Source organism: Carcharhinus amblyrhynchos, chromosome 3 (assembly GCF_965287045.1).
Source record: "Carcharhinus amblyrhynchos chromosome 3, sCarAmb.v2.hapA, whole genome shotgun sequence".
Taxonomy (NCBI): Eukaryota; Metazoa; Chordata; class Chondrichthyes; order Carcharhiniformes; family Carcharhinidae; genus Carcharhinus; species Carcharhinus amblyrhynchos.
This window is the reverse complement of record NC_137326.1, coordinates 121,429,409-121,444,323: the sequence shown is the minus strand read 5'-3', so window position 1 is coordinate 121,444,323 and position 14,915 is coordinate 121,429,409. Positions and strand designations below refer to the sequence as shown.

General features: G+C 44.3%; 1 protein-coding gene across 1 annotated transcript in view; it reads right to left on the bottom strand.

The window, feature by feature from the left end:
* The window catches only part of LOC145341515 (transmembrane protein 255B), a 58,828-nt gene extending 55,504 nt beyond the window's left edge, over positions 1 to 3,324 (bottom strand). The window contains exon 1 of the mRNA XM_080186495.1: positions 2,953 to 3,324. Coding sequence (XP_080042621.1) covers positions 2,953 to 3,004 — 52 coding nt within the window. The 5' untranslated portion in view covers positions 3,005 to 3,324. The remainder of the gene's footprint in view (positions 1 to 2,952) is intronic.
* Between the last annotated feature and the right edge of the window lie 11,591 nt (positions 3,325 to 14,915).

Genomic DNA, 14,915 nt, shown 5'->3' with positions numbered 1-14,915 from the left:
TTAATTCACAGGTTTTAAGTCGGTCCGCCTTGTTGTCCGACAAGGGGCATACACGCAATGGGTCATACGAGGGCTGCTCTTGGATGTTCGAGAATAGCCTAGTGCTTCATATCGTTAGTGTGTGCTTAAACTGGACCAGATGCTGGGCAACATGACAGCTCAGTGACTATCACTGTTTGCTGTGCAGACACATGGATTTGGGCCAGTGTCTGTGGGAGTTTGTGCATTCTCCCTGTGCATGTGTGGGTTTTTTCCAGGTGCTCCGGTTTCCTCCCACACCCCAAAGATGTGCTATTAGGCTGATTGGAGGTAATAAATTGTCCCTAAATTAGTTTCCCTCGATGTGGAATGCCATAAGCATAGAGAAGGGTCATGGGTGGAGGGGGGACTGATAATGTTAAAATGGCAGCGCGGGCTCGTTGGGCCAAAGGGCCTGTTTCCCAGGCTGTTTTTGTTCTTTGTTCTTTGATCTTTGACCTACCTTGCAGTAAGGTGATCTTTCTCTACACCCTAGCTACGACTGTATCACTACATTCTGCAGTCTCTCCTTTCCTTCTCTATGAACAGTATGTTTTGTCTGTACAGTGCGCAAAAAAAAATACTTTTCACTGTATGTTAATACATGTGACAATAATTAATCAAATCAAATCAAGATACATTGCTCTCTGAAAGCAAAACATAAGAACACGTCTCCATTTCTGGTGATAGACTGTCTACTAACATTCATTACAAGCCCATCGACTCACACTGCACTCCTCACAACCTGCTTCCTATCAGGACTCCATCCCATTCTGCCCACTTCTCTGTCTTTGTTGTATCCGATCTGACGATGTCACTTTCCAAAATGGAGCTCTGTCGTGCCTTCCTTTTCCCTGAGCCAAGGTTCACCCCCCCCTCCCCACCCCCCTCACTGTGGTTAATGGGGCCCTCAACCACATCTGACCTATTTCCCACACCAGACCCATTCCCCTCTCTCCCAGAACCATGATGGAGCCTCCCCCTTGTCCTCACTTTTCACATCACCAGGTTCTGCATTCAAAAGATCTTCTTCCGCTATTTCCACAATCACCCACATTTATTGCACAAAAACATCATGGACATCCCACCCCTCCTAGGTAGGTATTCCAACAGTCTATCATTCCCACACACAAACGATCTTAGAAAACACATTTTAATATTGCCATTATATTTCAGTAGGTGATTTGGTTTATACATTAACTGTAAATATTCTGGACAGCACTGTGGTTAGCACTGCTGCCACACAGCGCCAGGGACCCAGGTTCAATTCCCAGCTTGAGTCACTGTCTGTGTGAAGACTGCATGTTCTTCCCATATCTGTGTGGGTTTCCTCAGGGTGCTCTGGTTTCCTCCCACAGTCCGAAAGACGTGATGTGGCAACTAGAGGATTTTCACAGTATCATCATTGCACTGTTAATGTAAGCGTTTTTGTGACACTAATAAACAAGCGAAATTTTATATTTAATCACATATTTTCAGATCTATATTAAATAATGTTGTGAATTGGATTTGTTGCCATAGTTACACAGAAAGTTACATAAGTTACCAATGCAAACATCTGTCGAGAGAGTAACAGGGTAATGTTTCAACTTTCTGTTTAAGAATTTATTGTTCTGCTAAAGTATTTTAAAAAATCAGCTCCAATGGGATGTAAGAGAGAGAATAGATTGGTTAAAATAGAACAAAAATTGATACCAGCGGCTCTCATAAAAAAACACATCTGATGCATTTTACATTTATATGTCTGCCATAAATTTTAATTTTAGTTCAGATTTCCAACTTTTGCAAATAAAAAAGTACATCCATGGATTTGGCATGTGCTTTAATAGGGGAGGATTATATTTTCTTTGCGGCATTTTAATATTTTAAACTGGAGGGCTGAATGTTAATAGTTTGGAAATATTTGATACACACCACACATCTACAGATGGTGCCAGACGGTGGTGACTTCTTGCGAACTTTGCCCATCATATCCTCTAATTCTGCTTTTTACTCTTGGTCTATGCCCTTAAAACTCCAGTCCCTTTTAAAGTCTCTAACAATGCTTTAATTCCATCTCATACAGATTTGGCGGAGTTGATCTTTCTCTACACCCCAGCTGTGACTGTAACACTACATTCTGCACCCTTTCTTTCTCTATGAACGGTATGCTTTGTCTGTATAGCGCGCAAGATATAATACTTTTCACTGTATAACAATACATGTGACAGTAATAAATCAAATCTTCCGATTTAAAATCATTTGTAAGTTTTACTCCTCGCCCTTTTGTAACAATCTTTTGGAGGGTCCGTTGGTATTGGCACAGTGTGGGAATATTTCAGCGTTAAGGCTGGTGCCTGGGTGAGGGATGCGAGTAAGGGTGAAACCCAAACTAAGATATAGTTGTGTAAGGACGTCGCAAAACGCAACTTTAAAGCCTTTCGCTAAATGCTGCCTTTCCAAACGAATTGATCTTTTACTGCGCGGGTTAAAACACCATCGAATAGCAATGAAACGACAATGAAAAAATACATGTAAACGTGCATAACACATTCCGTTAAAATTGAGAATTGCCTGGGTTTTTTTTTGGTAGTTGGGGAAGAGAATTCTGCGGGAAAAGCTAATGAATAATTACAAGAGGAAAAGCTGTCCAGGGGATTTGAGCTGAGTTCTGATGTTTGATTGCAGAATTGAGTGAAACGAGGATCGAATACAGCGAGAAGTGAAATTGGACACTGCACCATCCAGACGTAGACTCAGATTCAGAGCGGTTACTTTGTGTAGATATGAAATGTATCACTTCCCCATTCCCTTTGATTAAGGTTCTTATCAGTGAACAATCAAAGAATAGACGGCGCTTTGAGAAAACATAACCTACATTTCATCATGAGAAGAGAACTCAACTCTTCCAGATTCAGTCCAGAGATATTGCTATTTACAAGATCGCCAACTCACCGAATAGATCAGAACGAACGTGGGATTGATTCTGTTCTGGAGCTTGTTGCATCTCTCTTGTCCTCCCCCCCCACCGCCCCACTCCAGGTTAAATAAATCAGAGGGTAACGCTGCTAGGGCGAGTGCGGAGAAGCTGGAGTGAGTGGGCGAGGTTATTGTATTGGATAAGATGATGGAGGAAATCGCGGATTCCTTCACACGGGCTCAATCCCCTCAGCTGGCCACAAACTCCAGGTCCTCAGCTTGGTCTCCTCTGATTCCCTCTCGTCTTTTTCGGCTGCAGGGGGTGGGTTTGTCTCAGTTTAGGAATCACACAGTGCCAAAGAGCCGCAGCGCCTCGAAGTGTAGACAGTCGCCCATGGAAAATCCCTTCGCCACCACCCGCACATTCCAGGCACACCAAGTTACAAATACCAGGACAACTTGTGGTATATCTGTACACAGCGCCCTTAACTGAAGTGAAAGTCCCACGGCAGAGTCATAAAGGAAATGTAGACAGGGAGAGGGTGAGAATCGGGGCAAATGTTTGGTCTACAGGGAGTTAATTTTAAGAGAGATGGGGGCCACAGTGAGTGGGGGACATGGATATAGGTAGTGAACTGCAGAGTTTAGAGCAATTCACATCCAGGATACCCAAGAGGCCTGAGTGAGAGGAGAGCTGATAGTGAGGAGAGTTGTGAGACTAGAGGATTAGAGACAAAAAGGGCATGAAGGGATTTGAGAATGAGAATTAGTTAATTGAGGAGACTTGGTCTGTATTCTGTATACATTTGAGGAATGAGTGGTGACCTCACTGAAACTTACAAAATTCTTACAGGGCATGACAGGATGGGTATTGGTAAGATGTTCCCCCAGGTGGGTGAGTCTAAAACCAAGGGATACAATCTCAGGATAAGGGACAGGCCATTTAAGATTGAGATCAGGATGGATTTCTTCATTCAGGGGGTGGTGAATCTTTGGAATTCTTGACCCCAGAGGGCTTTGGAAGTGCAATTGTTGATCGTGTTCAAGACAGAACTCAACAGGATAATAGGATAATATCAAGGGATATGGAGATAGTGCAGGAAAGTAGCATTGAGGTAGATGCAGGAAAGTGGCACTGAGGTAGATGCAGGAAAGTAGCATTGAGGTAGATGCAGGAAAGTGGCACTGAGGTAGATGCGGGAAAGTAGCATTGAGGTAGATGCGGGAAAGTAGCATTGAGGTAGATGCGGGAAAGTAGCATTGAGGTAGATGCAGGAAAGTGGCATTGAGGTAGACGCAGGAAAGTGGCACTGAGGTAGATGCGGGAAAGTAGCATTGAGGTAGATGCAGGAAAGTAGCATTGAGGTAGATGCAGGAAAGTGGCACTGAGGTAGATGCAGGAAAGTAGCATTGAGGTAGATGCAGGAAAGTGGCATTGAGGTAGATGCAGGAAAGTAGCATTGAGGTTGATGCAGGAAAGTGGCATTGAGGTAGACGCAGGAAAGTGGCACTGAGGTAGATGCAGGAAAGTAGCATTGAGGTAGATGCAGGAAAGTAGCATTGAGGTAGATGCAGGAAAGTAGCATTGAGGTTGATGCAGGAAAGTGGCATTGAGGTAGATGCAGGAAAGCGGCACTGAGGTAGATGCAGGAAAGTGGCACTGAGGTAGATGCAGGAAAGTAGCATTGAGGTAGATGCAGGAAAGTGGCATTGAGGTAGATGCAGGAAAGCGGCACTGAGGTAGATGCAGGAAAGTGGCACTGAGGTAGATGCAGGAAAGTAGCATTGAGGTAGATGCAGGAAAGTGGCACTGAGGTAGATGCAGGAAAGTGGCACTGAGGTAGATGCAGGAAAGTAGCATTGAGGTAGATGCAGGAAAGTGGCACTGAGGTAGATGCAGGAAAGTAGCATTGAGGTAGATGCAGGAAAGTGGCACTGAGGTAGATGCAGGAAAGTGGCACTGAGGTAGATGCGGGAAAGTAGCATTGAGGTAGATGCGGGAAAGTAGCATTGAGGTAGATGCGGGAAAGTAGCATTGAGGTAGATGCAGGAAAGTGGCATTGAGGTAGACGCAGGAAAGTGGCACTGAGGTAGATGCGGGAAAGTAGCATTGAGGTAGATGCGGGAAAGTAGCATTGAGGTAGATGCAGGAAAGTGGCACTGAGGTAGATGCAGGAAAGTAGCATTGAGGTAGATGCAGGAAAGTGGCATTGAGGTAGATGCGGGAAAGTAGCATTGAGGTAGATGCGGGAAAGTAGCATTGAGGTAGATGCGGGAAAGTAGCATTGAGGTAGATGCAGGAAAGTGGCATTGAGGTAGACGCAGGAAAGTGGCACTGAGGTAGATGCGGGAAAGTAGCATTGAGGTAGATGCGGGAAAGTAGCATTGAGGTAGATGCAGGAAAGTAGCATTGAGGTAGATGCGGGAAAGTAGCATTGAGGTAGACGCAGGAAAGTGGCATTGAGGTAGACGCAGGAAAGTGGCACTGAGGTAGATGCGGGAAAGTAGCATTGAGGTAGATGCGGGAAAGTAGCATTGAGGTAGATGCAGGAAAGTAGCATTGAGGTAGATGCGGGAAAGTAGCATTGAGGTAGATGCAGGAAAGTGGCATTGAGGTAGACGCAGGAAAGTGGCACTGAGGTAGATGCAGGAAAGTAGCATTGAGGTAGATGCAGGAAAGTAGCATTGAGGTAGATGCAGGAAAGTAGCATTGAGGTTGATGCAGGAAAGTGGCATTGAGGTAGATGCAGGAAAGCGGCACTGAGGTAGATGCAGGAAAGTGGCACTGAGGTAGATGCAGGAAAGTAGCATTGAGGTAGATGCAGGAAAGTGGCATTGAGGTAGATGCAGGAAAGTGGCACTGAGGTAGATGCAGGAAAGTGGCACTGAGGTAGATGCAGGAAAGTAGCATTGAGGTAGATGCAGGAAAGTGGCACTGAGGTAGATGCAGGAAAGTGGCACTGAGGTAGATGCAGGAAAGTAGCATTGAGGTAGATGCAGGAAAGTAGCATTGAGGTAGATGCAGGAAAGTGGCACTGAGGTAGATGCAGGAAAGCGGCACTGAGGTAGATGCAGGAAAGTGGCACTGAGGTAGATGCAGGAAAGTGGCATTGAGGTAGATGCAGGAAAGCGGCACTGAGGTAGATGCAGGAAAGCGGCACTGAGGTAGATGCAGGAAAGTGGCACTGAGGTAGATGCAGGAAAGTGGCATTGAGGTAGATGCAGGAAAGCGGCACTGAGGTAGATGCAGGAAAGCGGCACTGAGGTAGATGCAGGAAAGTGGCATTGAGGTAGATGCAGGAAAGCGGCACTGAGGTAGATGCAGGAAAGTGGCATTGAGGTAGATGCAGGAAAGTGGCACTGAGGTAGATGCAGGAAAGTAGCATTGAGGTAGACGCAGGAAAGTGGCACTGAGGTAGATGCAGGAAAGTGGCACTGAGGTAGATGCAGGAAAGTAGCATTGAGGTAGATGCAGGAAAGTGGCACTGAGGTAGATGCAGGAAAGTGGCACTGAGGTAGATGCAGGAAAGTGGCATTGAGGTAGATGCAGGAAAGTGGCACTGAAGTAGATGCAGGAAAGTGGCACTGAGGTAGATGCAGGAAAGTGGCACTGAGGTAGATGCAGGAAAGTGGCACTGAGGTAGATGCAGGAAAGTAGCACTGAGGTAGATGCAGGAAAGTGGCATTGAGGTAGATGCAGGAAAGTAGCATTGAGGTAGACGCAGGAAAGTGGCACTGAGGTAGATGCAGGAAAGTGACATTGAGGTAGATGCAGGAAAGTGGCACTGAGGTAGATGCAGGAAAGTGACATTGAGGTAGATGCAGGAAAGTGGCACTGAGGTAGATGCAGGAAAGTGGCATTGAGGTAGATGCAGGAAAGTGGCACTGAGGTAGATGCAGGAAAGTGGCATTGAGGTAGATGCAGGAAAGTGGCACTGAGGTAGATGCAGGAAAGTGGCATTGAGGTAGCTGCAGGAAAGTAGCATTGAGGTAGACGCAGGAAAGTAGCATTGAGGTAGATGCAGGAAAGTGGCACTGAGGTAGATGCAGGAAAGTAGCATTGAGGTAGATGCAGGAAAGTAGCATTGAGGTAGATGCAGGAAAGTGGCACTGAGGTAGATGCAGGAAAGTGACATTGAGGTAGTTAATCAGTTATGATCTAATTGAATGGTGGAGCAGACTCAATGGACTAAATGGCCCAGTCTTGTTCCTATATTCTCATTAAAAAGTCTCACAACACCAGGTTAAAGTCCAACAGGTGTCTTTGATAGTAGATGCCCCTAGCTTTCAGAACGCTGTTCCTTCATCAGGTGAGTGGAAAATTCAGAATGAAATAAACCTGTTGGACTTTAACCTGGTGTTGTGAGACTTCTTACTGTGTTTACCCCAGTCCAACGCAGCATCTCCACATCATGCCTGTATTCTCATCACAGGCAACCGTCTCTTCTCAAGGACCAATCTAGTGAACATTCGCTATATTGGATCCAATGCATGTACATTCTTCCTTATGGAAACCGAAACTACACACAGCATTCTAGATGCGGTTTCACCAAAACCCTGTAAAATTGTAACATGACATCCTTTATTTTTGTACTCCAATTCCCTTGCAAAAAAGATCAACATGTCATTTGCTTTCCTAATTGCTTGTGTCTGCATGCATGGGTGGCATGATGACACAGCGGTTAGCACTGCTTCCCTCACAGCACCAGGGACCCAGGTTTGATTCCTGGCTTGAGTCGCTGTCTGTGTGGAGTTTGCATGTTCTCCACGTGTCTGCATGGGTTTCCTCTGGATGCTCTGGTTTCCTCTCAGTCCAAAAGGTGTGCTGGTTAGATGCATCGGCCATGCTAAATTCTCCCTCAATGTATGCAAACAGGCACTGAAGTGTGGCAACTAGGGGATTTTCAGAGTAACTTCAGTACAGTGTTAATGTAAGCCTACTTAACCTGATAAATAAACATTTTGTTTTACTTGCACAAACACCCCCGACTCCTTCTGATCATCAATATTTACGAGTTTCATGCCTTTTAAAAAAAATCTGCTTTTCTATTTTTATGACCAATATGAATAACCTCACTCTTCCTTCCATAATATTCCACCTACCCTCTTGTTGCCGATTCACTTAACCTGCCTGTATTTCCCTGCAGCATCTTTGCATCTGTTTTACAACCTGCATTCCCATATAGCTTTGTAACATTAGATACAAACTTAGATACATCACACAATGTCTCTTCATCTAAAGCATTAATATAGATTGCAAACTGTTATGGCCTCAGCCCCAATCCTTACCATGCTTCACTAATCAAAGTCTGCCAACTTAAAAATGACCTACTTATCCAAAATCTCTGCCTCCTCTTTGTTAACTCATCCTCTATCCATGCTAATACATCACCCACAATGCCACAAGCTGTTAACTTGTGGATTTACCTTTTGTGTGGCATCTTATCAAATGGCCTTTTGGAAATCCAAGTATACTACATCAGTTGGATCCCCTTATTTACCCTGCTCGTTTCATCCTTGAAAAACTATAATACATTTGTCAAACAGATATCTCTTTCTTCAAATCATGTTCCACACCATGCTAAGTGCATTGTTAAGACTTCCTCAGCAAGAGATTCTAGCACTTTCAGGCTAACTAGCTTATGGTTCCGTATTTTCTACCCCTTCCTTTCTAGAACATTTGTTAACTTCCAATCTCCTGGACTGTTCTCAAATTTACGGAACTTTTTATAATCACAGCCAGCAGGTTCACTATCTCTGGAGCTTTCTCTTTCAAAACTGAGGACATAGATCATCTTGGGGATTTGTCGGATTTTAGTCCACAGGATTTCTCCAGTAGGTTTTCTCTGCTTATATTAGTTACATTGATTTCCACACTAGTTTTAGCAGCTGGGCAACCCTTTATTTCCGTTACGCAACTTTATTCTTCAACTGTGAAGACAGACATAAAGGAAGGGATTTTCCGGCTGCGCTCACCCAGAAACCAGAAAATCCTGAGGTTGACAGACCTTTCCATGATCTGCCCCTCACCTGTTATGATTCCCATGACAGGCAGAATGGGAAAATTAACCGCGAAGTATTTGTTCAACGTCTCTGCCATTTCCTCATTCCCCATTCAATGCAATTTTCAATGCAATGTATTTTTTTGTACATTTTGGATTGTTTCTTCAAATGTTTCTTACTGTTTATTCAGTGCCATACCTTTCAATTTTCCCTATCAATCATAGACAGCTCTTTCTTCATACAAATGTAATTAGCTTTGTTTAAGTTTAACATTATTGTTTGTGATTGGAGGATGACACTTTCAAACTTAATGTGGAGTTCAATAGCATTGTGATCACTATTTCCCAGTAGATCTTTTGTTATGACAATAGCATTTTAGAGGACCTCAGTGAATCTACACTCAGTGTGTTTTTCAGTAATCTATTCCAGAAAGTGAATACTCACTAAAATGACTATTTTCTGACATCTAACATAACTCTTATGCAAATTATCAGTGGTGAAAGGGCAGTATGATGGTACAGTGTTAGCACTGCTGCCTCACAGAGCAAAGGACCTGGGTTTGACTCCCAGGTTGGATCACTGTCTGTGTGGAGTCTCCATGCTCTCCCCGTGTCTGCATAGGTTTCCTCCTGGTGCTCTTGTTTCCTCCCACAGTCCGAAAGATGTGCTGGTTAGGTGCATTGGCCATGCTAAGTTCTCCCTGGAGTGTGGCAACTAGGGGATTTTCATAGTAACTCCATTGCAGTGTGAATGTAAGCCTACTTGTGACACTAATAAATAACTAAATATAGTGATACATAGCCTGATCTGAATATTTATAAAAGCATTGGATGAATCATAGAATCCCTACAGTGCAGAAGGAGACCATTTAGCCTATCAAGCCTGCATTGACAACAATCCCAACCAGACCTTATCCCCTTGGCCCCACGTATTTACCCTGCTAAACCTCCTGTCACAAAGGAGTAATTTAACATGACCAATAAACCTAACCCACACATCTTTGGACTGTGGGAGGAAACCGGGGCACCCAGAGGAAATCCATGCAGACACAGGGAGAACATACAAACACCACTCGGTCACCTGAGGCCAGAATTGAACCCAGGTCCCTGGCACTGTGAGGCAGTATACTAAACACTGTGCCACCTCAATCCTCAACTCTTCATCTTAACTTGTAAATGATACAAAGATTGGCAGTGTGGTTGATAGAAAAGAAGAAAGCAGGAGATTGCAAAACGACTGGTCAGGAGTGGTCAGCCAGACTGAAAAGGGGCAAGTGGAATTCAATTCCGAGAAGTGTGAGGTAATGCATTTGGCAACTGCAAACAAGGCAAGGTAATACACCATAAATTGTAAAGTGTTGGGAACCGTAGATGAAGCCTGACAGGTAGCTATGTGGTTAAGAAGATATATGGAGGGAGTGCAGAGGAGGTTTACTAGGCTGATTCCGGAGTTGAGGGGGTTGAACTATGAGGAGAGGCTGAATAAACTAGGCTTGTACTCATTAGAGTTTAGAAGAATGAGGGGAGATCTCATTGAGACATATAAGATGTTGAATGGGATGGATAGGATAGAGGTGGAGAGGCTCTTCCCGCTCAGAAAGGACAGTAGGACTAGAGGGCACAGCCTCAGGATAAAGGGGGGGTGGTTTAGAACGGAGTTGAGGAGGAACTTCTTCACTCAAAGGGTGGTGAATCTCTGGAATTCTCTGCCCGTTGAAGTGGTGGAGGCTGCCTCGCTCAATATTTTTAAGACGCGGGTTGATAGGTTTTTGATAGGCAAGGGGATTAAGGGTTATGGGGAGAGGGCGGGAATGTGGAACTGAGGCACAACAGATCAGCCATGATCTTTTTGAATGGCGGGGCAGGCTCGAGGGGCTAGATGGCCTACTCCTGCTCCTATTTCTTATGTTCTTATGTTCTTATTATTGGCCAGGACATAAAGGTGTAAGGGCAGGAAAATTATGCTAGAATTGTACAGTTTGGCAATAGCTAGAGTTGTTTCCAGTTCTGGTCCCCACATTACAGGCGGGATGTGATCGCACATCAAAGAATCTAAAACTAGGGGTCACTGTTTAAAAATAAGGGGTCACTCATTCCAGACAGAAATTAGGATTTTTTGTTCTCTCTGAGGGTCATGAGTCTCTGGAATTCTCTTCCTCAAAAGGCAGTGGAAGCTGAATCTTTGAATATTTTTAAGGCAGAGCGAGATAGGTTCTTGATTAACAAGGGGGTGAAAGATTATTGGGGTTGGGCAGGAATATGGAGTTGAGATTATAATCAGATTAACCATGATCTTATTGAATGGAGGAGCAGGTTCTCAAGGCCAAGTAGCCTACTCCTGCTTCTAATTCGTATGTTTGTATGGTCATATTAAGATGTTGCTAAGGCTGGAAAATTCTGATGTTGTATAAAAATTGGACAGGCCAGAATGGTTTCTTGAGAACAGAGAAGATTGAGAGAAGATATTATCAAAGTGCAGCAAATTACAAGGGGCCCAGATTTATGAGTGGATAGAATTATGGAATCATTATGGAACATAAGGTGGCCATTCAGCCCATCAAGTCATTTGGAATTTTACAGTAACTTCATTGCAGTTTTAATGTAAGCCGACTTCTGACTAATAAATAACCTTTAATTTTTTGCTCTCTATTGAAAAACCTAATTAGTCCCATCAGAAAAATCTCAGCTGGTCTGGCAGCATCTATGGGGAAAGAAGCTGAATTAATATTTTGAGTCTGCATGGGCCTTATACAGAATTGCTAAGATTATCCAGCATTTTCTGTTTTTCTTTCAGATTTCCAGCAACCACAGTACTTTGCTTGTATTGGGCTCAAGTCAAAGACATACACTTATCTACAAAACAAAACAGTCCTCCAGACAAGAGAAACCTCTGCTGGAATTCTACTGCTGCCCTCCATGGAATCAGAGTGGGCAAGGAGTGGGCAATGGAAATGTCCATTGACCTGGGGGCAGGATTTTCCGGTCTTGGGTCAAGCGAGGGCGTAAAATCCCATTAGATTAGCAAGTTCTGTGATGTGTCACTTGTCAACGTAGTTGTTTGTATCAAAAATCTTCTTTCTTTTTATTTGTTCATAGGATGTGGACAACACTGGCTGGGCCAAGTTTTCTTGCCCATCCATAATTGTCTTGAGGGGCAGTGGAGAGTCAACCACATTACAAAGAACAAAGAACAACACAGCACGGGAAACAGGCCCTTCGGCCCAGCGAGCCCGCGCCGCCATTTTAACATTATTGCTGTGGCTCTGGAGTCACATGGTAGGCCAGACCGGGTAAGGACAGCAGATTTCCTTCCCTAAATGACATTAGTGAAACTAGATGGGATTTTACAACAATCGACAATGGTTTGTTTTTTTGTTAGCTTAGATAGCATTCCCAATTCTCCACTGAAATGAGTGATTGGTTCCCTCACTATTGCTGGTCATTCTGCAGCCCAGCTATCTGTCAAAGAGTCCAATCTTCAGAAAATGCTGCTTCCTGGCTGGCTGCATAGGGCCAACGAAAATCACCTTAGTCCTACTGGAGCAGCTGAGAGAGGAGCAAAGACAAAGTGGAGGAGGGGAAGAGAGAAACAGGGGCTGGGCGAGAGAAATGCAAACTGAAACCAAGAAGAACTCATCTGCGCCTGTAATGTACCCTGTTGTATCCTGTGCTTACTCCAGCAGATATGATGGTTTAAACTGAGAAAAGAGAAAATGCTAGAAAATCTCAGCAGGTCTGACAGCATCTGTAAGGAGAGGAAGAAGCTGACATTTCGAGTCCAGATGACCGTTAGTCAAAGCTAAAAGGCACAGAGAGTGGGAGATATTGAGACTACAGGGTGAGGGAATGAAAGATGAGTCACAGCCATAAAAACAAGGGGAAAGGCTGCCAATGGCAGTCCATCCACGGAATAAAAGGTGTGAATGGCCAAATGGCAGAGAAGCTGATATCAGAGGGTAAACTGTGACAGATGAAGGTGGGGGGAAAGTGGGGAATGGGTGGGAGAGACATAAAATGGAGAAAAAAGGGGGAAGAGGAAGCAAAGGGGGAGAAAAGATAAGAAGGGGGATAATATGGGGGAAAAGAAAAAATAAAGAAAGGCAATAAAGAAGTAAAAGGTAGAGTACAGTTAAAATGTAAATGAAATGAAAACAAAGGGATCGGGGTGGGGTAGACTTGATACAGCGATTAGGGAGTATCAGTCAATTCTGCCCAGCGTCAGTTCAATGTTTTACACTGCTGACTAACACCAGGAACTGCCAGCAGATGAAAACAGCAAATTGATCTTCAAATTCTTTATAAAAACTCAGCTCCTCTAACCAAACCCGAAAAGCCTGGAGTGTCTCCGCCCCAATCGCTGTACAATGAGCTTTCTCCCGTCGCAACAGACGGTAAACATGAAAGATCACCAACAACAGATAAGCCTTTTCCCATTCACAGGCGAACCGGCCTTTTGAAAACAGTCTCACGAAAATATAAAACGGAGCACTAATTAAGAATGCATTTCGCCCCCATGGGCTGACAACACAGCCAGCTGCTGATCGATTACTGTAGCAACTGAGCTGGAAGGAGTTGTGAGTGTTCCCGGTGTCAGGAACAAGATTGCTGACTGCGGAATTCAAGGTGCAGTACACTCATTAACAATGGGTGAAGGGAGGTTTGAATGAACCATATGAAATACAGGTTGATTACTATAGCCGGAAGCTAAGCTTGTGGGTCACTCTGTATAAGGAAGGGATTTTTGAAGTGTACGGTCAGTAAGGGATGCAGTGAGGGAGACTGAGACTGAGATTGAGTGAGTAGACTTGGGAACTTGGTTCAAAGTGGGAATTTGGTGCAGAAGGGGAGAGGAATGTTTTAAACAATGTTTACTGCACCAAGTAAAATGTGCTGGGTGGGGAATCTGAGGGAGGATGGGGGACTGGTGCTTTCTCCTGCTTCTCTTTTTCAGCCCCCAGTATTTGATTTCCACTTTGGTGAGGCAGAATGAGCCGGTTAACCAGCATTATTAGAAACTGCACAAAGTGGTAGGGTGGCACAGTGGTTAACACTGCTGCCTCACAGCACCAGGGATCTGGTTTCAATTCCTGGCTTGGGTCACTGTCTGTGTGGAGTTTGCATGAGCTCCCTATGTCTGCATAGGTTTCCTCCAAGTGCTCTGGTTTCCTCCCACATTCCAATGATGTGCAGGTTAGGTGCATTCGCCATTCTAAATTCTCCGTCAGTGACCCAAACAGGTGCCAGAGTTGGCGTCTAGGGGATTTTCACAGTAACTTCATTGCAGTGTGAGTGTAAGCCTACAAGCCACTAATAAATAAACTTTAAACTTTACTTTATCTCATTCTTATTGATCTATCTGTCACAGCTTCATCTGTCAATGACAGTATTAGTTGGAGTGGCCACTCCACAATCCTTGTGCAATGATAAAAGTGCCAAGTTGGTGAAGTCACGACATGCATGCTGACTAGAGGGAAAAGCATGATATGTTCTAAGCTAAGCAATCCCACAACCAATGGATCAGATAAAAATTCTGCTACGTATTGTGTGTGGTGGTGGTCAATTAAGCAACTAATCAGTGAACACCCCCCATCCTCAATGATGACACAGTCCAGCACCCCAGTGCAAAAGACAAGATATTTTGCAACCGTTTTCAACCGGATCTGCCCAGATGGATGATCCATTGCACCCACTTCCTGAAAACCCCAGCATCACAGATGTTAGTATTCAGCAATTCAATTCGCTGTGTGTGTTAGAAGGAAGCAGCTGGACACACTGGAAACTGGGCCCCCAACAGCATCCTGGCTGTAGTGTTGAAGCCTTTGCCCCAGATCCAGCAGCGTTATAGTACAACTGCAACACGCATCTACTGATGATGTGGAAAATTGCCCAGATAAGCTCTAACTACAAAGCAAGACAAATTCAACTCAGCCAATTATTATCCCATGAGACTACGTTCAGACATCAACAAGTTATCTGATTGAGGTTTTCAGGATTTTT